Genomic DNA, 22,913 nt, shown 5'->3' on the forward strand with positions numbered 1-22,913 from the left:
TTTCGTCTTACTGTGACATTTTCTATTGCAAATACTTAATAACAGTTAACTCCTGCATAAAAATTCAGAGTTAAAGTAACAGTTGTAACGCTAGGTGCTGGATTATTAAGGTGAATATCACTCATAGAGCTAGACGTTAAAACTGTTACACAACCTTTAAGTATGTTCTTTTCTCAAGATCTCATTTCAAATGTATCTTTGAGTTTTATTTTGTGTTCTATTTGCTTACCAGAAAGCCTCAACATACTAATATTTTCAAAGAAAAAATATTCCAAATTCACAAAAATCCAGGAAATTAACTATTACCAGCCCCCTATGCTTCACTTCCAGTTTGCAGTAGTGCTTTGGATCAGGCACCGGTGCCTGACACAGTCAAAGCCCGCTTGAACCCTAACTTGCAATACTTCTAAGTTGTGACACATTCAGTTCATAGCATTTAAGGTTAGGGTGAATCACAGGAGTTTTATCATCGGTGAGATGTGAAAGGCTGTGGTAGGGGCAGTGTGATACTAGAAAGCCATCTAATTTTAGAGTAAAATCTTCAAATGATTTCAAATACGTAGCGTGTTCCTTTCCCACACCTCTTGCAACAAGGGTGGTTTGATGTCACAAAATCTCCTGTTTTCATCTTCTACTTAAGTCTTCCTCAACTTATGCATCTGTCTGCCTGTCAGCAATCAGGACAACAAAAGAGAATATTTGTTGGACTTTTGGACTTAGTAATTGCTTTTTGTTGGCCGCAGGTGCTGCTGTAGCATGGTGAGGTACATCTTTTGAGGATATGTCCTTATCCAAAGGTTCTATTTGGCATCCTTCTGGTGTTTTAATCTGTCCATTGTGAAGGGAATTGTTAAAATAAAATCATCATTATTACTTCAGAGAAGAGTGAGTTGGGTTGAAAAGATAGCTAACTAGGAAGTTCTGTTCAATGAAATCTGATTGCATCTTGCAGCTTCACACCAGATTATCATACAGTCACATCATGTACACATTGGATCGATTTTTTGTATTGGGATGGGAGATTCAACAGAGAACCACTTCAGTGTTAAGAATGAATAAAAATGATACTTTGTGTTTGATTTTTGGAAGTCCTTCTTCCAAATAAAATTTTAAGTCTGGATGGCTCTAGGTAGAAGAGTCTGGGTATAGTTACATGAACTTAACTTTCTAAACTGGCATCTCAGACAAATGCTCGTTAATGATATTTTGCCTATCATCAGTTTCTCCTCTTCAGTGGGATGATTTTCTTCGCTGCTCAAAATTGGTTTGTAGCTCCCTAGAAGTTGGTTGTCATGTCTTATAATCGTGGAAACTGCTCTTAGAGGAGAACGGATGTATTATGGGCTGTATAATTTGTGAAGTATTTTGAAGGCCTTCTTGATGAATGGCACTTTATAAATATCGTAATTAAATTATGGGAAGCATTTATAAGGTGAGTGGATTAATTCTTTTTTAATTTATTTTTATTTGAATGTTTTTCTCTTAGGAAAGTCCCTCTAAAAGAATGGGTATAAAGAGTTCTCTCTTTGCCTTTAATGAAGTTATATAGTTTCATGCCAATCACTTAAGTTCAAAATATCCAAGTATATTTATTTTACAATGTAAATTGTGCACTACATTTTTATTTTTTTAAGCCTTTGTTAGAAAAGTTGCTTTCCATCGTTCATTTTGAGGTTTTCCCCCCCTTCCCTTTTGTTTTTGTTTTTCCTCAGTTTCCATTACAAAGAGCAGTGCAAAAATCCAATCTTCCCCTTCCAAAGTGACCCGGCGTTCAATGCAGTCTCCACAGAAATCTGCTCCAGTACCAGCGCAACGGGGCAGGAAACCAGGTCGGGGCAAACCCCCTGGACAGTCTTCAGTTCCCAAGAAGGGCAGGTCTCCTAAAAATATTCCCCTGACAAAAAGCACATCTCATACTGAAAATCTTAAAACAAGGAAAAAAAGTTTAAAACCTGGAAAAAAGGTTAGTCCTTATCTACTACTTTACTTTATAATGCAAAATTTTGTAGTGAGATTTTTTTTATTATTATTTAATTTTCTGTCTTCTCTTCAGCCTTCAGGGCTTTAATGTTTTCAGTAATTGATAACAAGAAAAAGTCTAGAATAGCTATTCTGGAATATTTCTGTATAAGCTTCTGTGGATTATTTTATTCCAGAATGAGATTATGAATTTATTTATGGGTGAGTTGTTGGTGTTGAAAAATACTATTCCAGAATAGCCATTTCCAGTAAAATTACAAGAGCCAGGGAAGCCTTTAGGCTTTTTAGTCTGGGTTATTTTGTTACTGAACCATATATATAGTTTGCGTAATTTTTTTTATTATATATTTTTTTTTGTTTCATGTTTAGAAACAAAGGATTAGGAACAGCAAGGGCTTTGTTGCAGAATTTAGGGATGTTAAGCATACAGCTGGATTTGCTAAATGAATCTCTTAGATACTCCCTAATCCTGGAGATACTAGCATGAAGGAGGAAGCTTCTTTCCAGGCAATATATTTCTCCAGGTGTGGGCCTAATTCTGCTCTGGTCTGAAAGACGTGATGCCTTTCTGCCTTTCTCCCTGCCGAGCTGAGTCAGACCTGGAGTGTTGGCAGCTGCCTCCAGCTTCAGCTCCTCTGGAGCTGTTTGATCAGGTACAAATCGGCACCGCTGTAACCCCCTCTTCCCACTCCCACGTGACACCAATATGGCTGGGTAAACAATCCAAAAGTGAGCTAGTTCAGGGAGCTAAACTGGTAGACAACTAACGCAGCATCCATCCCTCTTACTTCCTTCTTTGTCTGCTCCACCCCAAAAAAGCACAAATGCTACAGCTGCTGCAAGGAAGGATCACAGCAGGGCAGAATTAGGGCAATCTGAATTGCTGTGGAAGTACAATCTATTTTCTGAGGCTTGCTCACTTACTGCAGGCTGTGAAAGAGGAGTAGCAATCCTGCAATGTCTTTCCACAGACAATTTATGTCTGTCCCTGTGCTCTTCCCTCCTTTGCGTTAGCACCAGTGGGGGAGTGGGGGGCTTTGTTTTTTCTGTTGTTCTCCCCCTGTTGAAAGTTGAAATTTTGGGGTTTTTCTTCTCCAGTCTGGATCACTGTGGGCTATGGGATCTATGGCTAGTAATGTGTGGGAAGGGGTGGAGTAATGGCACAGGTGGAACTTCTCCCTTCAGTGATAGTGCTCATCAGTGTGAAGTGCTAGTGAAGTAACATTATTTGAGCATACCCAGAAGGCTCTAGCACAAGTCTGGAAGCAGGCACTTTGTTGAAATGATGACCACAAGGTAAGAAATTATTCTGGGGACCAGAAATTGAAAGCCAAACACTGTTTCTTCTGCTGCCTGCCCCTTCCAGTCGAGCATCCAAACTGGTGGGCTACCGATGCAAGTGGTCTTCAGTGTTATCTCTTGCTTGGTGTATAAAAGTGCACAGACACACAGATTAAAGAGAAGAAAGGTGCTCCCATCCAGACTCAGCTGATGGATGGGGTGTTCTCCATAACTCTGGGAGGCTTTAAAGGAGAGCATTGAACACAGAACTTTCATATCTTAAGGACGTACTCAGGTATGGCAGGATGCACATGTAAGAGTTTTGTCCTCTGTGTCTCATGAAAAAGAAATTGAATCATAGAATTGTTTGGGTTGGAAAAGACCTTCAAGATCATTGAGTCCAACTGTTAACCTAGCACTGCCAAGTCCACCACTCAACCATGTCCTTAAGCACCACATCTATCCGTCTTTTAAATACCTCCAGGGATGGGGACTCAACCACTTCCCTGGGCAGCCTGTTCCAGTGCCTGACTACCCTTTCAGTGAAGAAATTTTTCCTAATATCCAACCTAAACCTCCCCTGGTGCAACTTGAGGCCGTTTTCTCTTGTCTTATTGCTTGTTACTTGGGAGAAGAGACCGACCCCCACCTCCCTACAACCTCCTTTCAAGTAGTTGTAGGGAGCGACAAGGTCTCCCCTCAGCCTCCTCTTCTCCAGGCTAAACAGTGCCAGTTCCCTCAGCCGCTCCTCATAAGACTTGTGCTCTAGACCCTTCACCAACTTTGTTGCCCTTCTTTGGACACGCTCCAGCACCTCGATGTCCTTCTTGTAGTGAGGGGCCCAAAACTGAACACAGTACTCGAGGTGTGGCCTCACCAGTGCTGAGTACAGGGGCGCTATCACCTCCCTGGTCCTGCTGGTCACACTATTCCTGATACAAGCCAGGATGCCATTGGCCCTCTTGGCCACCTGAGCACACTGCTGGCTCATGTTCAGGCTGCTGTCAACCAACATCCCCAGGTCCTTTTCAGCCAGGCAGCTCTCCAGCCACTCCTCCCCCAGCCTGTAGTGTTACCTGGGGTTGTTGTGACCCAAACGTGGGACCTGGCACTTGGCCTTGTTGCACCTTGTACAGTTGGCCTTGGCTTATCGATCCAGCCTGTCCAGGTCCCTCTGTAGGGCCTTCCTACCCTCCAGCAGATCAACACTCCCGCCCAACTTGATGTCATCTGCAAACTCACTGAGGGTGCACTCAATCCCCTCGTCCAGATCATTGATAAAGATATTAAACAGGACTGGCCCCAAATACTGAGCCCTGGGGAACACCACTTCTGACCAGCCGCCAACTGGATTTAACTCCATTCACCACCACTTTTTGGGCCCAGCCAGCCAGCCAGCTTTTAGTCCAGCAAAGAGTACACCCGTCCAAGCCATGAGCAACCAGTTTCTCCAGGAGAATGCTGTGGGAAATGGTGTCAAAGGCTTTGCTAAAGTCCAGGTAGACAACATCTGCAGCCTTCCCCTCCTCCACTAAGTAGGTCACCTTGTCATAGAAGGAGATCAGGTTAGTGAAGCAGGACCTGCCTTTCATAAACCCATGCTGGCTGGGCCTGATAACCTGGTTGTCCTGTACGTGCTGCGTGATGGCACTCAGGATGATCTGCTCCATGACCTCCAGTGCTGAGGTCAGGCTGACAGGCCTGTAGTTCCCCGGATCCTCCTTCAGGCCCTTCTTGTAGATGGGCGTCACATTTGCCAACCTCCAGTCAGCTGGGACCTCCCTGGTTAGCCAGGACTGCCGATAGATGGTTTGAAGTGGCTTAGTGAGCACTTCCACCAGCTCCCTCAGTACCCTTGGGTGGATCCCATCCAGCCCCACAGACTTGTGTGTGTCTGTGTGGTGTAGCAGGTCGCTGACCATTTCCCCTGGGATTATGGGGCCTTCATTCTGCTCCCCATCCCTGTCTTCTAGCTCAAGGGGTTGGGTGCCTGGAGAACAACTGGTCTGACTATTAAAGGCTGAGGCAAAGAAGGCATTAAGTACCTCAGCCTTTTCCTTGTCCTCTGTCAGTATGTTTCCCCCTGCATCCAATAAAGGATGGAGGTTCTCTTAGCCTTCCTTTTGTTGAGAGGCTTTGTGTATCCTTTGAAAGAGTAGATGAAGGCATCTTACCCTTAGAGGAGGCTTCTGGGCTCTAAACACTGGGTGGCTGAAAGCATCTGCTTGGAGCACTGCATTTGGCACCTGGTCCGCGTGAGGTACTTGGGGGGGATCTGCCTGGGGAATGGGGGTTACTGCTGACACTCCCTATCTTGAGCCAGTGAATCTGAGGTACCTCTACACACTCCTGATTTCCTCTGTGGGACCAGGCAACTAAGAGTTAGGTTTTGCAGAATCTAAGTTTGATATATCTAACTTGGGAGTTTTACTACATTAACTTTTGCATTAAAAGCTTTAAAAATTAGCTCCTTTTGAGAATCCACGAAAGGTTGTTATTGCTTTGGTACGCGGTTAAATTGCTAAGATGTTATACATATGTGCAAGCTCTTCTTTGGACTGTTACACCTGTTAGCATAAGGGTGAAGAGAGGAAATGCCTTTGTGGGAGTTCTGCACAGACAGGGTGTATCTGACATGGAGTGCCATACAGCCTGTATACCTCACAATACATACGCAAATATAATGGAAGTGGCGTGTGCCTAGAGATTTGAAAGTGCTTTTCTTTTTTTTTTTTTTTTTTCTTTCTTTATTTTTTTTTTCAAGAACGATCCAAAAAAACCCTCCAGATTTCACGCCAAGTATACTTCAAGTGTGAACTGGCTACGTGGTAGTTCAAAACCTCTGTATTTAGGGAGATTGGTCTATGCCTGATACTCTGTAGAGTTGTTTGACTTTCTTTGCCCTTTTAAGTTTGTTATGCTGCAATATTTATCATTGTGCAGGTATTAACTTTTGTTATACAGCTAGGAATGTTGAGCTGTTGTGTCATTTTTCTCCTTTATTTAAAAGTTTTCTAAGCTTCTCCGTAAGTATGAGATGCATGATGGGTTTTGTTTTCCGTTTGTTTCCCCCAGTTTGCGCTGTATGTTTTTACTCTGTCATAATGAAGAAGAAATCTCTTTACATCTCTTTCATCATTTTTAAAAGTACACTTCGCATAACAATTCCTTCCAGAATTTCTTGAGGAAGTGCCTGGGTCTGAGTGTAGATCGCAGCCCTAAATTTGACCCCACAAGAAGAGTTTTTAAGCATGGGGGTAAAGCCTGTGAAGTTGGCCAGACTGAGCAGCGCTCCCTGCAGGCAAGCGGAGCTGGCGTGCCCACCCGGCTGGCAAGGGCCAGCTGGCGACACCCTGACTGAGCAAATGCGCTGAGCCGTGCTGGGAACGTGGCCTGCCTCGTGCAAGAACATGGCTTTGGGATCGCAGTTTGCTGCTTGTCAGTTTGGGGTTGCAAAATGAGAACCTCAGCTGAGCAAGCATAACGTGCTGTGTTTCAGAAACACATGCTCTTTCCTCCTTCTGAAGGAGAAGGTAGGAAATGGCCGGCTAGCCTCACCGTGCTTATGTGCTAGTGTGAAGGGTGGATACTTCGTCTGTCTTACAGTTTAGTGTTTGTATTTTGTTTTCATGCCTACATGTCTCCCATTTCCTCCTCTTTCCCCTCAACTCGACCACCCATGTTTTGCAGTGTAGTGACAGACAACTGCCCCCCCCCCCAAAGAGTCCCTGCTCCAGAGGGGCAGACTTCAGATCAAAAGCTCAGACTTCCCAAGTGCATTTTTGTTCTCTGTGTTAAGGATGGAGAGAGACCTTTCTGTCAACCACCATTAAGATACATAGGCAATTCCTGACAAGTAATACATCACTGCTTGGTTCAGTGTCTGACCTGAGCTACCTCGTCTCATTCACAGTGCAATGCCAAGCCTTGGCAGTCTGTTCCTTGTGTTCATGGTGATTCCACCCAGTGCCATATTGTCAAGTAGTTTCTCCAGCCAAACCTAGCTTCTCTGAACTGTAAGGGGCACAGAAGTTTTCTTTAAAAGTGCCCTGGACTTCAGAAGAAAGTTAATTTTTTCTTTATAGGTGTTGTGAAGAAGCTAAGCACTGCTGCTCTTAGGAAAGTGTATGTTTTGATTGCTTTCTACATGATTTTTAATATATTATTTGGAAAATATGCTGCTTCTAAAAGTGTAAAGGATGAATACTGCTAAATGGAAGAGGGCTTAGCCTCCCTTAGTAACTTGACTGAATTTTCACTTCACTGTAGGTCAGTTCTAGCAGTAAATCCTTACCACATGAGTAGCCAAGTCTCTGCTGCCTTCAGCAGTGTTAAAACCTTGGATAATCTCGTATATTCCTAATTTTTTTGGTAAGTAGGAGAATGAGAACATAATCTGTTCTCGTGCAAGAATAAATGGTGAAGGGAGAGGTGATGAGCTTTTCTCCAATTCATTATTTCTTTTATTTCCATGTATTTTCATAGCATGTCAAAGCACATTAGAAATGCCTTCCTTGTGCATGTCTCTTTTCTAAACCCCAGTCCAAACCAAATTACAACAAAATTCTCCTTTCGTCAGGTGGAAGGTAATGCACACTGACCAATTTCTAAATCTTTGTGCTGCATACTCTCGTTGTCTGTCATATGATAAGCTGAAAATAAGTTTGGTTTGGGAAAGGAAAATGTTTTGGCAACTCACGTGACTGGATCGTAACTGCTGGTTTATTTCGTATCTTGCGTAAAGCACTAATTCCTGAAAGTGATTACTTGAGAATTTCAGCCCCTTTGAAACAAGCTGAGGGAAAATCTAGGTGCACTGTAAAGTTGACACCTAAATGTGACTCAAGTTTTATATGGGAATATACACACAGCCCAACTAACTGATTTGAGTTGTGATAAACCCAGATGATTGGAAGGGTATGCAAAATAATCCAAAACACCTCTTCAGTGCTTCCTAAGATTTAGCAGGGTCATGAATTAGTATATAAAGCTCATTCTTTTCCCACTTTTTAGATAGAGGTGGGTTCCTTTTTAAGTCATTCGTCTTCTACTGCCTTACTTAAGTAGCTGTAAATGCAAACTGACAGTTTCTGGTCTTCGTTTCCTGGATTTTATCTTCTCTGCCGTGTGTAGTACTTCTGTAATAAGGAACCACACACATTCAGTAAGATGGTAACTGATAGCAGAAAGGTTTTGCAGACTCCTTAAAAAACATTTAACATTTTGGCTTTGTTTTTTTTCTCTAAACAGAAAAAAATCTTACCGGAACAACTGACTCCTGCATCTCCTTCTCCTCATTCTTCTCCTGAGGGGGACGGTGGCACCTCGCAGATACTGAAAGATGGAATTAGTTTGTCTGGTGCAACTGCAGCAGTTATATCCACAGGTAAAAAAAAAAAAAAAAAAAAAAGACATTTTTAGTGTGAAATAGCTTCCATTTCAAGCAAACTAGTAGTGTCATTTTATGGAAAATGTGCTGCAAATTTATTACTGTAAATCATTATCCAGCTACCTTATTTTTTAAAGATATTTGTAGGTGTCAGTGTTACATTACAGAACTAGTATTATAATACCTGCATTATAGCAAGAAGTGCTGGAGCACAGGGGCTTTTGATAGATCTGCTAGACCTGGCAGTTTGTTCCTGTCTGAAGAAGGAAACTACAGTTTTCATGTCTGTCCCACTCCTTAATGTATGAAATGGGAATACATGTAGCTAAAAACCCATATGATATTCTGATATCATGCAGGCTGTACTGTAATATAACAAAATGGAGATTTTATCTCTGTATAGCCTTACATTAAAAGAAACAACTCAGACTGTTTAAACCAAGTAAAGGCAATCAGAGGAAATACATTCCTGCTTCCTCTTATGTTTGCTTGTTTTTGAAATACAGCAAAATGTAACTTGGAAAGGGTTGGCAAAAGAGCAATAAGCTAGTTAATGAACTAACTCATTGAGGAACTTGTAACCCTGTAGTGAAACAATTTGTATGTTGTCAACTGAAATCTCAGAACTTTCTAAAAACTCCATAAATGATGATAATTTTGTTTGGGCTGCTTTTTTACATTTACAAACTGTTTTTACAATAGAAGTTGTCAGGGTTTTCTCACTCCCAAATTCAGTCATGGATGAGGGGAAAATAAGTGTGTGTTTCCTAGGAAAATAAACTTTTCAGGAGGCAGTTATTGTTGAGCCCAGACAGAAGATGCCATGAAAACTATTTTTGCTGATTTGTATCTTTGATTATTTGTACAAATATTTTTCCTCCAATTTGCAGACCTCGGAGAGTGAGCAGATATGTGTGAAGACATAAGATCATTAAAAGACTTACAGAAATATTTCATTTTAAAAAATCCAGGTTTTTAACTAAGTCCAAATAATACTACAGTTCAGAAAATATGGCAGTCTTTTGTATAACAGAATGCTTAGATTGTCTGCTTAATCACCACAGAGGCACATTTTTTCATTAAGTGGTAATAATGTCTTGGGTGCATTCCTAGTCACGTGACAGCCAAAGCCAAAAAGAAGAAAAAAATCTTCAGTTACGGCTTTTTCCCATGTTTTACTGCCTTCCTGTTCCTTTTGAAAGACAGTTTTGCATAGTCTCTATAAAAAGTAATTTCAAAAGTCCTATTTGGTTGTTTTGTGCTAAGCTTTAAACCACCCTACAGTGTTTCTAGAGAAGTATGTTTATTTTATTTAGCAGAGAAGGCCAAGTTGCAGTGTGGAAATCATACGTGAGTGGTTTGGGGCTTCTCAAGGTACAGACCTTCAGTAGCCATTATACATGCACACAAGGACCATTATATATGCACATGTTAATGCTATATGGGTGCTTCAGAATGAGCATCAGTAGTAGGTATGTACCATAGGGTTGTCTTTGTTGCAGCTTCTCAGATAGGAGAAAAATTAGGGTAGTAACTTGGTAAGGCTAGCTTTTTAGAATTGCATCTTGGTAGTTTAGAGTACCTGCCAGTAATTCTTACTTTATTGGAACTAGTGTATGAATAGAGATTAGTCAAAATAAAAGGTAAGCACAGACTATGACGGCTTTGTTGTGTTAGTGGGGTAGAGAAGGGCTTTAGAGACCAGAAAGAAGTGGGTTTAGGACTCAAGCAGGAGAACCTTGATAGAAGACCGAGCACGCACTTTTTGCATGCTCTGAAAGTATGTATGCATGTTCAGCTTCTTAAGTTGACCAGTACATCTTTTCCTCAAGATTAAAACTAAAAAGACAATTTGCAGTTCTAACTTGAAAACATGTCTTAGTTTCTTGGCAGTAAATATGGCTTGTTCTTTTTCAGTGTGTGTTTATGTCAACAAGCATGGAAATTCTGGGCCTCACCTGGATAAGAAGAAGGTTCAGCAGCTTCCAGATCACTTTGGACCAGGTCCTGTCAATGTGGTACTTCAGCAAGCTGTACAGGCTTGCGTGGATTGTGCCTATCAGTCCAAAACAGTCTTTGGATTTCTGAAATCTGGCCATCATGGAGGGGAAATGATAACTGGTATGTGAAGATGCTTTGTTTCTTCTGTTTCTTCACTTAGTTGCGAACTTGCGGTAGTGCAGAAGAACTGAAGTAGCTGCAATGAGTTTATATTGCTTCTGTAACTATTTAAGCACAGTCAAGAACACAGACTTGTGAACTCCTTTACTAAGAGAGCATTGGTGGCGTGTGATTTATCTCACTCTGGGTCCAGGATGATTTGAACAATTTTTTAATTTAGAATTTGGCAATAGCAGTGTTAAATTACATATACACAGTACAGTTAGATTCTTACACTAAGTAGAGCTTGTGCACCTCATTTAGCAGCTGTAGCCAAACATTTGTCAAATAAACTGAGTAGAAGTGAAATATCAGCTTTATTAATTCAAGTAATTTGCATAATCTTATCCATACATAGTGTTTGTGTTCTTAATGCCTTAACCAAATGGGTGAAAAGTTTCAAACTAATCTGTTTAGCTTCCAGGCAAGTGATTCCACATGTTAAAGTTGCTGCTTCTTCCCTTTCCCCATTCCCCAGAATTGTAGCAGTATCTTAGGTCGGTGTTCATCCACCTATGTCCCCTATTATGGAATAAGTTTATTTCTGCTACATACTAATGACAGGTCTACAGATAAATTATCTCTGTGTCTCAAACTGAATAGCTGCTGCTTGACACTTTTTTCCTTCTAGGCTAGGAAATATTCTATATAGCAGTTAGCAGCATAGCGTCAATTTGTAATTCCATCACTGGTGATAAAAAGACTTTGTGTTACTTTAATCTCCTTACATTAACACCAGATGGGAAAGATGATTAGTGGAATACAGGCTCAATTAAATCCTCATAAAGATGTTGCTGTCTAACAATATTTAAAAAGCAGCACCCTGATCTGCATGTAGCAGAACTACAGTAAGCCTTGCTTGTGTGTCCCCATGAGTTTGTTCACAAAATGGATGCTGCTTGTCTGCTGTGTGGTAGAGGTTTAATGGTATTGTGTACATATAGTTTTGAAACCCATATTGCTTTATTTTTGCAAGATATATGAAAGTTTATTACACTATTAATACCTTGCTGTACCTAATTCAGACAAGTCAATTTTCTCAAACAAAATGCACTGAGATGTGCCTTGCCAGTGCTCTGTTTGTGATTGTTTATCACGAAGGACTAAATCATAGGCCGGTGGTGTGCCTGGGCTGTGACTAAGTAGTTGAAAATAATTGTTTCACAGAGGAGAGAGAAATTTCAGAATCTTTATGTAGTTGTAGTATGTTTACATTCAAAAATTCTGTATGAAAAGGAATTGCTGTTCTGCACCTGGCTTCACCCCAAGGCCTGGATTCAGAGAGACCAGCTCTGTAGCCCTGGATTTGAGGAACTTGGTGATGTGGACTGCTCCTGAAGCAGAGTCCTGGTCCAGCTGATAGCGAGCCACAAGACCCCAATGGGTTTCTGCTCTTCTTGAGCTCTTGCCTTCTCATCGGCTTGTCCAACAGGTTGCTGAGAAGCGAGTGAGCAAACACTCCCTGTCATTTTATCAAAAATTTGTGTGTGATGTATTTTGAGAAGCACAAAATGTGACTTAGGTTAATGTAGCACATTACAACCAGTTGTCCATGTGTACAGTAAGGAAGAAGAGGAAAGCTACAGTAGAATAAAATGAAGAATTACAGAATGAAATTGTGAGTTTTTTCTTTTAGACTTTTTGTTTGAAAGTGGTTTTGGAGTGTGGTTTGTCGTTCAGGTTTTGTGTTTGTTTTTTTTTTTTTTTCTTTTTTTTAGACTGGCAAGAAAAAATGTGTTGCAACAGAGAATAAGCAAAGAAATCTAAATCTTTTGTGGACTGATGTTTTCATGATGAGTATTATACCTGTCGTAGGAGGAAACTGTGTGCTGATGAGGACGTGGATAAAATAATCTTGCTAGAATACATGTGAATAATTAGCAGGTTCTTTTGGTTTAGCTGCCAAAGAAAATAATTGTTTTGAATAGAATTGAATTTAAGATTTTTCCATCTTTTCTTACTCAAACAAAAGCACAAACCATTTTATGTTTGCTTGATGCATAAGGCTTCAATTCAGGCAAATATAACTGAAAGGAAATTAAAGGCTTGCTTAGCAAGCCCACTAATGGTGGTGGTGGTGTCAGCCCGTTTTTCCTCCTTGTAGTGCAGAGACTATGGCGTTTGGTGGGATGAAATAGACTGAGGCTCAGATAAACCTTCTCAAGCAGAGAATTAAAATCAGACTCTTGAGTGAGTTTGTTCACTATCAGACAAACACATTTCTCTGATAGTTTAGCTCTCAGCCTTTCTCCTGGCTTGAACCTGGAATTTAAAACATACTTACACAATGGAAGAAGAAATGAGAATGACTCTTCATCCCGGGGGCTGGGATTGCACACGCCAGCTCCAGTCCCTGTTTATTTGTCATAAAAGGTTGAGGTTATTGCACCTCAGAAGTACTCCTTTTTATTTTTTCCCCTAGCATTTATCTGGGAAGTAAGAGGCTTATGTTGTCCCCAAGCAGAGCAGACAGTTGAGCCTGTGGATCTGGATCCCACACCCTTGGTTGGAGTTCGTATGGTTGCCCTCAGGTGTTCAGAGTACAAGGGAGCTGTGTTTGCACTGAATCTTTATTTGTGGATTTTTCCCATGGTATGTCTTCCTGGGGCAGTCACATTGCCTCAGCTGTTTCTTGCTTTACCCTCCTGACACCTCTAAGATAATATTGTTGTTTTCAATGCTTCTTTTCAAAATGGGAAACTAAGGTGTGGAGAATAAGTGATTTCCCCAAGGTCACATAAGAACATCCGTAAGGCTATTATAAAGTATTTTAAATGTTTGCTGTAGCTGACTACTACCTTGCAGTAAGTTTGTCAGGAGATCAGGCTGTGCTAGGTCTCACAGCCCATTTGCTCTCCAGGACTGGTTGAGTTCCAAGCAAGAATTTGCCTTCGGAGACCCCTTCCCCAAACAGGAGGTAGAGGACCTTGTGTCTGAGCCACATGTGAGACTGTGAATCATTAGAACATTGGAGCCTGGAAAAAACGAGTGGGCCATGGAAACACATTGGTCCAGGATTTGTCCCTGTAGTACTGACTCTAAGCATTTGCATCGGTTCAGTCTGCCACGAAAGCAGATGAGAGAGGTGGCACGTTGTTGTTGATGCTAGCTGGTTAACTTGCCTTAACTCTAATCAGAAGCTTCCTCACATCAACAGTGTAAGTAATTGACACTTCTGATTTCCTAAGGAAGCCTAAAATACGCTAAACTTGGGCGTTTTCTTTGGTTTTGTGTATATTATCTGTCTCTTTTGTAACACAATATGGAAATGTTCCTTAATTCAGGTCTGTCAATAAAGGCTTGTCATTTCTGTGGCTTTTTTTTTTTTTTTTTTAAACTCATCTGCTACCAACAAAATGTGATCCTTTAAATCTCTGCTTATCATTTGGAAACTTATGTTAACAACAGAAAGCTGCATGACAGGCTGAAAACCAAGAAGACAAATTGATGCATAAACGTGATGTTTATGCTGCTTCTTTCTAGCCCTAAGCTTGAGTTACAAGTTTGTTCCTGCTTTGTTGTCTTTCTGATCAGAAGTAACTAAAAATTTCAGCTAATGTAATGGTAATTATTTATCCTTATATTGGTAGTATTGAGTCTTTTCAAAATCTTACTAATTTTCACAAAAAAGGAGAATATCCTCAGCTGCAACACTCTGTTTGGGGGGCAAGGAAGGAGGTCAACAAATAAAAGACATAGGCGCATGTCCAGGCTCTTTGTAATCACTCAGTTTAAAAGACACCAGATCCATTTGTGGCTCTTGTGGTATCTCTGCCACCTAGCTCCTGTTGAAATAAATGGGAGCTCGACCACTGTAGTGTTGACAGCAGGATAGATTTCTTTAGTGATAAAATAGCAAATGCCAAAACAGTTTCTGTAGTCAGAATTTCAGTGATAATGATGCCAGCACATTACCACAAGTATGCTCAGTTCAGTTAGAAACTGAGAAAAAAAAAAATCTTAAAGTTGTTTGCTTCCTTTCTTCTTTTCTTTTTCATTTTGTATTTTTTTTAGCAAGTACTGTAAAGGGTCTTTTCTGTGTTAGCTCCTGCAAATGGGAGGCAGAGAGTTTGGTGTTTTATAAGCAAACAACAGAAATTACACGTAAGGTTTCGGTAATGAGGGAATAGTTGAAAGTTTTGTTATGCTGGTGTGAATCCAAAATTACTTTATTAAAATAAGTTCCCACAGAGCAAATTTAAACTGGCATGGATCCAACAGAAGGTAAAATCAGTCCTTTGGATGTAGATTTGTTAAACTACCAGAATGCTTGTTTACTCCTCTCCTGTCTTGTGTGGTTTAAATCAAATCTGGATGTCTTCTCCTTTAAGTTAATGATGGTGTTTTACTATGCTTCATGATGCTTGGGGGGTGTTTGACATCATCTTCTTATTCACAGCTTCCTTTGATGGGGAAAAGCATGCCATCAATCTTCCTTCTGTAAACAGCGCATCATTTGTCCTACGCTTCTTGGAGAAACTGTGCCACAGCCTGCAGTGTGATAATCTCTTTAGTAGCCAGCCTTTCAGCCCTTACATGGGATGTGCACATAGTCCTACGGAGTATGATAGGAACAAACCAGGTACTGTTAAACAACTGTTATTTTCAAGTGCTGATGTTTTTGAGAAGTGTGGTGACTTTATGAAATGTAACTTTTTAATCTGTCTTTCAATGGCGTGAATTGATTGAAATAATACGCCTCAGTTCTTAGTGAATTGGTTCCAGCGCAGTAGTGCTCTGACAGGATGGGATAGCCCATACCACATGTGCAGAAATAATTTTGTTCAGCAAACTCCTCCTTGTAGCCAAGCCAGGAAACATATGTATTGTACCACTGTGATACTGCTGAAAGGAGAAGCTCAAAACTTCACATTTCGTTTGTTAAATTTATGTTTGGATCATAAAATAAACTTACAAAAAAGATACTTAATGCCTTATGAGAAGGGGCATGCCCTGAAAGGGAATTGAGTCTAGCCCTTCCCACACCAGTAAAAGGTCCTTTCTTCCCTCTTTAATCACCTTACTCAGTGATGGCTCAAACAATTTTACATTCTACTACGTACAGTCCAGTCTTCTACTAGAAAAGGTGGGGTTTGCAGGTGGCTGCTTGTGATATTTTGTATGAGGCCAGTATCTTTGTCTGCTGCACTGGGAGCACAGAGTGAGAGGGAAATGAAGTGACTTGCGCAAGATCTCCCATCAGGTTGTTTGTAGGGCCTGGTATTACAAGTTCCAGCCCAAGGGTTACCAGGAGCCATAGCTGAGAAAACCTTGATGTCGGGCAATTTCAGAAGATTCATGTTGGGTGTGAAGCTTCGTCACAGCTGTCTGATAGCTCAGTCTGTCTTCCGGGTGCTGCTTTAGGAAATAAAATATTCTCCCACACACACACTTTGCAATGGAGAAATTATGTTTATAATTCTGTCTGTCGTATGAAAGTCATTAGTTTTAACTCTTTTCAGAAAAGTAGCCAGGGTCAAGGTAATTTGGGTGGTGACAGTATAAACTAAGCTGTACTTCAGCTTGGAAAGTTTGTATCGAAATGACTGAGTCCGTGTGACATGAGAAACTGAACTGTGACCTGGTGAATGGCTGATATATGTCTTTGTCCCTGGACTTTCCCCATGAGCAGCTTTATGCTAGAATAATACATGGTCATTTTCCTCTTCACAGCAAAAGAAGAAATACCTGAAAACAGGAGTGCTAAACGATACTCTCAGGACTCTCCACCGTATACTGCTCCTCTTTCCCCTAAGCTTCCCAGAAATGATGCTCATCCATCTGAAGGTAATTACATTATGTCAGGATTATATATGAGCATTATTTATGGTTTCAGTATTTCCAGTCAAAAAGGACCGAGTTCAACGTATGTGTCTGGTTTGTCTCTAGCCTTTGACAGGTCAGGGTGAAAGTATGTTAATTATTGATCACTGGCACAGATTTTGCACTTAGGGAAGATCTACTGCAAGTTCCAGCAGTCCTTCTCCTAAACCTGCTAGCCTTTTTTGTGAAGAGGCTCAGGCAAATAGGTGACGGATGAAGCCTCCTGTTTCATATATGGCTATTTAGCAGGAAACCAATTGCCTCGAAATGGATTAGGAGATAAATTGGAAGCAACTCTTAATAACTCTAGGCTGGGGCCATTAAGTGAGTAAGGGTGTAGCTTGATGATACAATTCAGCTGGGTTTATGGCTAGCTGCCACTGAAAGTTGTGCTGCTCCTGCTTTCCTTGCCTCCTTGTCCCGGCAGTGGGTCCCAGGCCCCCTGGCTGGGTGGTGAGCTGAACCAGTGAGCAAAAACATGGAAAACATTTTGGCGAAGGAAAGAGTAGTTTGCACTTTACTTCTCTGGACTGACTCACCATGGACTTGGATGAGCACAGGGAAGGGTTGAATAAAATGCAGCCGTGGCCAGGGGAGCAGCGAAGCCTCCCTGCGGCAGCTGGCTGATAGATTGATTTAGCTCACTGATGAATAGCACCTTTTCCTGCGCTGCAGCTCAGCTGCAGTAACTGAGCACGTGTCTAGTCTTAGTCTGCCGCAGATGTAAAGTAAAGCATCTAGGTTTAAACCTCAGTGCGAGACATGGTAACTTGTTGATGTTAACTTGTCCCATCTGATACATACTTTCTCTTGCTGGAAGATACTTGCACAGCATTTCCAAAGCCTTTTTTCAAATATGATGGGGATTAGTTATTTCTTCCTTCATATTATTTTTTTTTCTTCTTTTTGGAGATCCTGGGGTCATTTTGTGTTTATTAGCATCAGTGGGGGCAGAATGATCTCTTCTTCTGTGCAGATTAAAAAGTTATAGGACCACAGTTAAAGCAGAAAAGGATATCAAATTAAAATGTTCAAAATGATAGCTTATTTAAAATGGTACATATTATTTTATATATATGTAGCATATTCACTTCTTCTGTATATAATAACAGCAGCAGGAAATACAGTTCTGCATTGATTATGGATTTCTGTGTCTTTCCAAAAGAAGTACTGGCTTAATTCCACAGCTATCTCGTGCACCTAAGTCAGGTATTTCTGGTAGGTAAACTTAATAAGTGTAGAGCACTTAATTATACTCAAATGAAGTTGTTTCAGTTGCAGCAAACCAAATGTTTGAGTAGATCTGCATTATCTTGTAAGAAATGTTCTTCAAAGTGCACATACTACTTTTTAATCCTTGTTTGCTAATGGATCCCTTTTACAGATGAAGTCAGTGTACTCCTTAAAATACACTTTAAGATCAATAGTTCATTATAAAGTGCAGTTGCATGGATAAAAAATAATTAAAATAAGTATTTTGCCATGGTTTCAGAGGTTTGAATTTGTACTCCGTGCATTTCGAGAAGCAAAGTGTTCTCTAGTGTTGTGTGTTTCCCATTAGGGCAATGTCCTCTGCTGAAAATCTGGAGGTAATTTTATAGCGGCCAGTCATGGGTTGGTTAGCAAGAAAGATCTGCCCCCAAAAAGTTCTGGTTCCATTGAGACATAGTTGTCTTGAAATAGTTGTTTTGAAATATAATTTGAAGGCAAAATGGAATAATTGTGGGAAAGGGTCTTTCAAAAAACTCATTTTCCTTCTGATCTGCTCAGGGATATGTTTTGCAGATTTTGCTGTCTTTCCTGCTCACTAACAGTTTCTCTTAAAGTTATGGAAGATAAAGGAGGGGGGTAGGGTGAGGAATAACTCGGCCTCCCTCCCCCTGAAAACAGTGTTATCACTACTGTGGCTGATTACATCATTCCCATTATGTATGAGCCAGAACAACTGGCTTCTAATTCCCAGAGGAGCTTGAATAAAACAAAACGTCCAATTCCTGCTAAGGCCTTCAGTGTTTGAACAGTTTGTCATCCTTACATTTGAAACATAAGGCCTTTTATTGGCCTTTTATTAATCTACCCAGAGATTAGACATTCTGCAGTAGAACCGCCCATCTCTTCCCATACCACTGTTATTCACAACTGCTCGAAATGTTGAGGTGGGAGAAGTATGTCATTCGTTGCTCCATGGATTGCAAAGCTCCATTTGCTAGATGCCGATTTTTGAATCGGCTGTCATACCAGTTGACCGCTTTTTCGACAGGATTGCAGCTGCGTTTTGTTTGTAGAGAAGCTAGGTGGATGGAAAGGGGATTGGACACTATAGTTGCTGAACAGAAACACCTTCTCTAAAAGATGATCGCCCTGGGAAATATGCCAGCTTTTCCACCTTCTGTATGTGAATTGAGAATGTACAGTAAGATAAATTCAAATGCTGTTATCTTGGGGAAAAAAAGCAGAGTTGCTCTTTCCCAGCCCTATTTACTATTGTTTACTTTAAGATATATAACATCAGAGAGAAATCTGGGATAGAATTGGAATAAATACAATTAAATTCTCCTGTAATAGTCAATTTTAAAAATCTTTGTGTCTTCAGAAATCTTGACAAGGATTATGTAAAACAGTTACTCTTAAAAAACCCTATATTTGGGACCTCTGCTTGTTTACTATAACTGCAAAAAGGTTTTTTTCTTAAGACGTTACATGGAGTTGGCTGATATATGCTTAAATACTCCAGTTGAAACTTTCTGCTGGGGAGTATTGTCTCCATTGTTTCATCCCACCTTTCAAGACTTCTGAAATCTGAATCTACAGGTTCAGTCAGTTAAACCTCAGGCTTCTTCATATAGCATTGCTGTAACTATTTAAAGTATCACCTCTGGCTTTTGGTCTTGGACTGAGATTTCTGTTAGTGATTTCATTCTCTAGTTCTAATTTTCCCTTGGTTTGCTACCCTTTAATTTTATAGTGCGTATCATTGATTACATTTCTTAAAGTCTCTCTGAACTTCTATAGAATGATGCCTTTTGTTTTTCATTTTGCTAAGTTGCTGCAACTACTTCAAGATGACAAATGTAAAGAAGTTAGTTTTCTTGTTTGTTTGTGTTCTTTGAAGACCTCAGTAGCCGCCACTTTGCTTTTGTGATTCAAATCTAACAAACTAGAAAGTTTTGCCGTGGTTGTTTTGAGGGTTGTATATGTGAAAGAGAAGGGCTTGTGTCCATAAAAGCTGCTTTATTCCATGACTATCAAGTTTAGTAAAAGATGTTACATCGGTCTTGCAGATCTTGCCTTACCAAATTCACAAGTAGGGAGCTGGCTCTCTGAGTGCCTTTGCTTCCTTTTAGGATTATGCCATCTGAAGACCAAAATATACTTGACAGTTCTTCACTGCACTCCACTTCTAAACATGTTTCAGCAGAGAACCTAAGACTTCATGAAGCAAGTTGAAAACATGCTCGAGAAGCTCACTGGGGTTTTTAGGAAAATACTCTTCCTTTAGTTTTAATTGGGTATTCACCCAAGAAATTCTTGAAAGTTGTCATATAAAAAGGGTAGTAAAAAGCTTATTTCAGGAACTTGTTTTGCAGAACATACCAGTTCTTATCCCAAAGAATATGCTGCTTCACCAGCATATGTTTTATAACTTCACTAGAGTAATTTTCAAGATGGTAGTGTGGGGTTTACAGTTCTGTGAACATGTTAGCTGTATTTTCCAACTCTTAACTCTCTTGCCAAAGCAGCATTTGTTTCATACAGATTTGTACATCGTGCTTCCAGCTTCTTTCTCGGGCTAGATATTGGCCTGATGCAAACAGAGGATAATACGTATGATTGCTAGAGAATGGATTTGGGTTTTTTTCCCCCCTCATATAAGCATGTTTCTCCCAGTCAGACCTGAATTCAGTTGACTGAGAGTGGAATTTTCAGTAATCAAGCAAACTTGGCTCCTGTTTCATGGCATAGGGAAAGAGACCTGCTGAACTCTGCTCATCTGGCTTAGAAACAGTATTGACAGGCTCTAAAAATTCACAGGTCTTCTAAGCAGGTGGTGTTTGTGTTTTGCAAAGTAGGAATTAGCTGATAAGTGTTCAGAACTAAAAAGGAGAATGTTGTTACACTCCCTTCCTGAGACCTGATTTTTTTTTTTTTTGACTTGCTCAGTGGGTTCAGTAATTTACATGTATCTTTAGCTTTCCAGAGTCTGTGCTCGTAGACCCTGCCCTGTGCAAAGAACTAACTGTATGTAGATACGTGTTCTGTTAGTGTGCCGTGCCTGGCACTCACCGCCTTCTGTGACTTTGCCTGTAACCCGTTCAAATTTTAATGGTGGCCTCTGTGTCTGAATGTATTGGGATCTAGAGATGACAATTGTCCACTTGTTTTGTTTATGAAGTTAGTGACTCCCTCTGCTGTTTAGAACAAATTAAACAATTGTTAGTTAACTTAAGAGTTTTTATTTTTGTTAAAAATTTCTTGCAAGATAAATGTAACACACTCATAATGGTTAGCTTTTTGAGAATATGTTTAAAAAAAGATAATGAAAATGCATGACTAAGATTGCTTGATGTATCAATATTAACATCAGATAACTTTACTCCCAAAAAATTCCTCTGTCACTTCCCTGTTCATAGTATTTAACAAATACAACTGAAATGATTTATGGAAGACTGTCTCAAACTTGATGTATTAAATCTTTTGCTACAAAAAATGTTTTAAAAGTACAGTAAGAGCCCAATGATTGCTTGAGGAAAAGGGGCAAACGTTCAGCAGCAGTGATTGCCTCACAGGAGATTTATTAACAGGTTTACAATGTGTCAGTATCTTCAAGAGAACATAGCAAGGAGTTAAATAAAAAAGGTATAATGTCCCTCACTTGAACATATTGATACTTGCTTTTTCTGTAGCAGAAACATTACCTATAGAAGAAAACAGCACTTCCAAAGAACACCGATTTTCTGAGGACTCTATGGATTCTGCACTTAGTTCTGTAAATCCTTCAAGCCCGACCCGTCGAAATTCCACAGAATATCGTACTTCAGGGAGTGCAGCATATTACAGAAGTTCCCTTCAGCCAGTGACTGCTACCTCAAATTCAGCCCCAATCCTGCGCAGGCTGTCCTTGAGCTCTGCTGGGAGCAGCGGTTACTATGAAGTTAGTAGGAATCGAATACAGAGGCGGATTGAAGGTATGCTATATAACTAAACTTTCCAAAGTATATAAGTGCTTTTATTAACATACAAAGTCTGAGAGTTATGAATAAATAAGTTCTTTACCATAGAAAAGCTTGCATATGGAGTGAAATGTTGTGCTGTGGCCAAGCATGTCAGGCTTGCTAAGGTAACTGCAAATGCAGAACTTAAGCCTGTTAGAACTAATACTGCAGCGCAGGCTGGGGGGGTGGGTGTCGTACCTGCTGCGCCTTCCTCTCACTGCTGTTACGGACCCTGCGGCGGGCCAGACCAAGGAGGGCTAGTTGTATGCAGCTCACTTCCTGAGCATCTTACCAACTATCACCCTGTTGCTGAAATACGGGGATAGGGTTTCCTCCTGTCCCTCCCTCCCTCTGTCTGCACAGCTTAACTTGCCTTTGCCACATTCCCAATTAATGGTATCTTGGGACCCAGGAGCCAAGTACAAGTCTAGGTATGTCATAGTGCTAGTGTTTATGCTGCTGTAAATATTTGCAGTTATACAAGGCATTTAAAGACAAATGGAACAGTTCAATATTATTTGGAGGAAAATAAAACATCTTTCATTCTAATATATTGCAAAGAATGCGTAATAAAAGCTGTGTGTTAATATTAAAAATGTCTTATGTAAAATGAAATGTGTTATCCCTGAATAGACTAGTGATACTTCTTCCTTTCACAACATTTTTATACTAAAAGCTGCAAGTTCCACAACTGGACCGGATCTGAATTCACTAAAAAGGGAACCTTCAAGAATATTGAATAAGGATCCTTCCACCTGGTCAATAGAGGAAGTAATGCGTTTTGTGAAAGAAGCTGATCCACAGGCACTAGCTCCACATGCAGAACTCTTCAGGAGACATGTATGATGCATATCCATTCTGTTCCAGTAGATTGTGTGTCTTGTTAATGTCTTAAAATACAGCTTTCATGTCTGTGACTGTTTGCAGTCGAAGGTAGAATAGACTCTACTTGTATATTAGAGGGAGGCTGAAAATTATTTTTCCACCTGAAACTCCTCCTGCAGTATGTTTTCTCTGTGTTCCAGTCTTGTTAGACCAACGTAAATAGCCACTGCTTTCCAGCTTAT

General features: G+C 40.4%; 1 protein-coding gene across 4 annotated transcripts in view; it reads left to right on the forward strand.

The window, feature by feature from the left end:
* SCML2 (Scm polycomb group protein like 2) overlaps positions 1–22,913 on the forward strand; it is a 62,874-nt gene that overhangs the window by 36,250 nt on the left and 3,711 nt on the right. For all 4 annotated transcript variants that reach the window (XM_009476253.2, XM_087756991.1, XM_087756992.1 and 1 more), the window contains 7 exons: positions 1,713–1,963; positions 8,512–8,647; positions 10,568–10,771; positions 15,210–15,392; positions 16,484–16,597; positions 21,538–21,819; positions 22,523–22,686. In XM_009476253.2, coding sequence (XP_009474528.2) covers positions 1,713–1,963; positions 8,512–8,647; positions 10,568–10,771; positions 15,210–15,392; positions 16,484–16,597; positions 21,538–21,819; positions 22,523–22,686 — 1,334 coding nt within the window. The remainder of the gene's footprint in view (positions 1–1,712; positions 1,964–8,511; positions 8,648–10,567; positions 10,772–15,209; positions 15,393–16,483; positions 16,598–21,537; positions 21,820–22,522; positions 22,687–22,913) is intronic.

Source organism: Nipponia nippon, unplaced genomic scaffold (genome assembly GCF_047370975.1).
Source record: "Nipponia nippon isolate SJK-2023a ecotype South Korea unplaced genomic scaffold, ASM4737097v1 scaffold_2, whole genome shotgun sequence".
NCBI classification, from domain to species: domain Eukaryota; kingdom Metazoa; phylum Chordata; class Aves; order Pelecaniformes; family Threskiornithidae; genus Nipponia; species Nipponia nippon.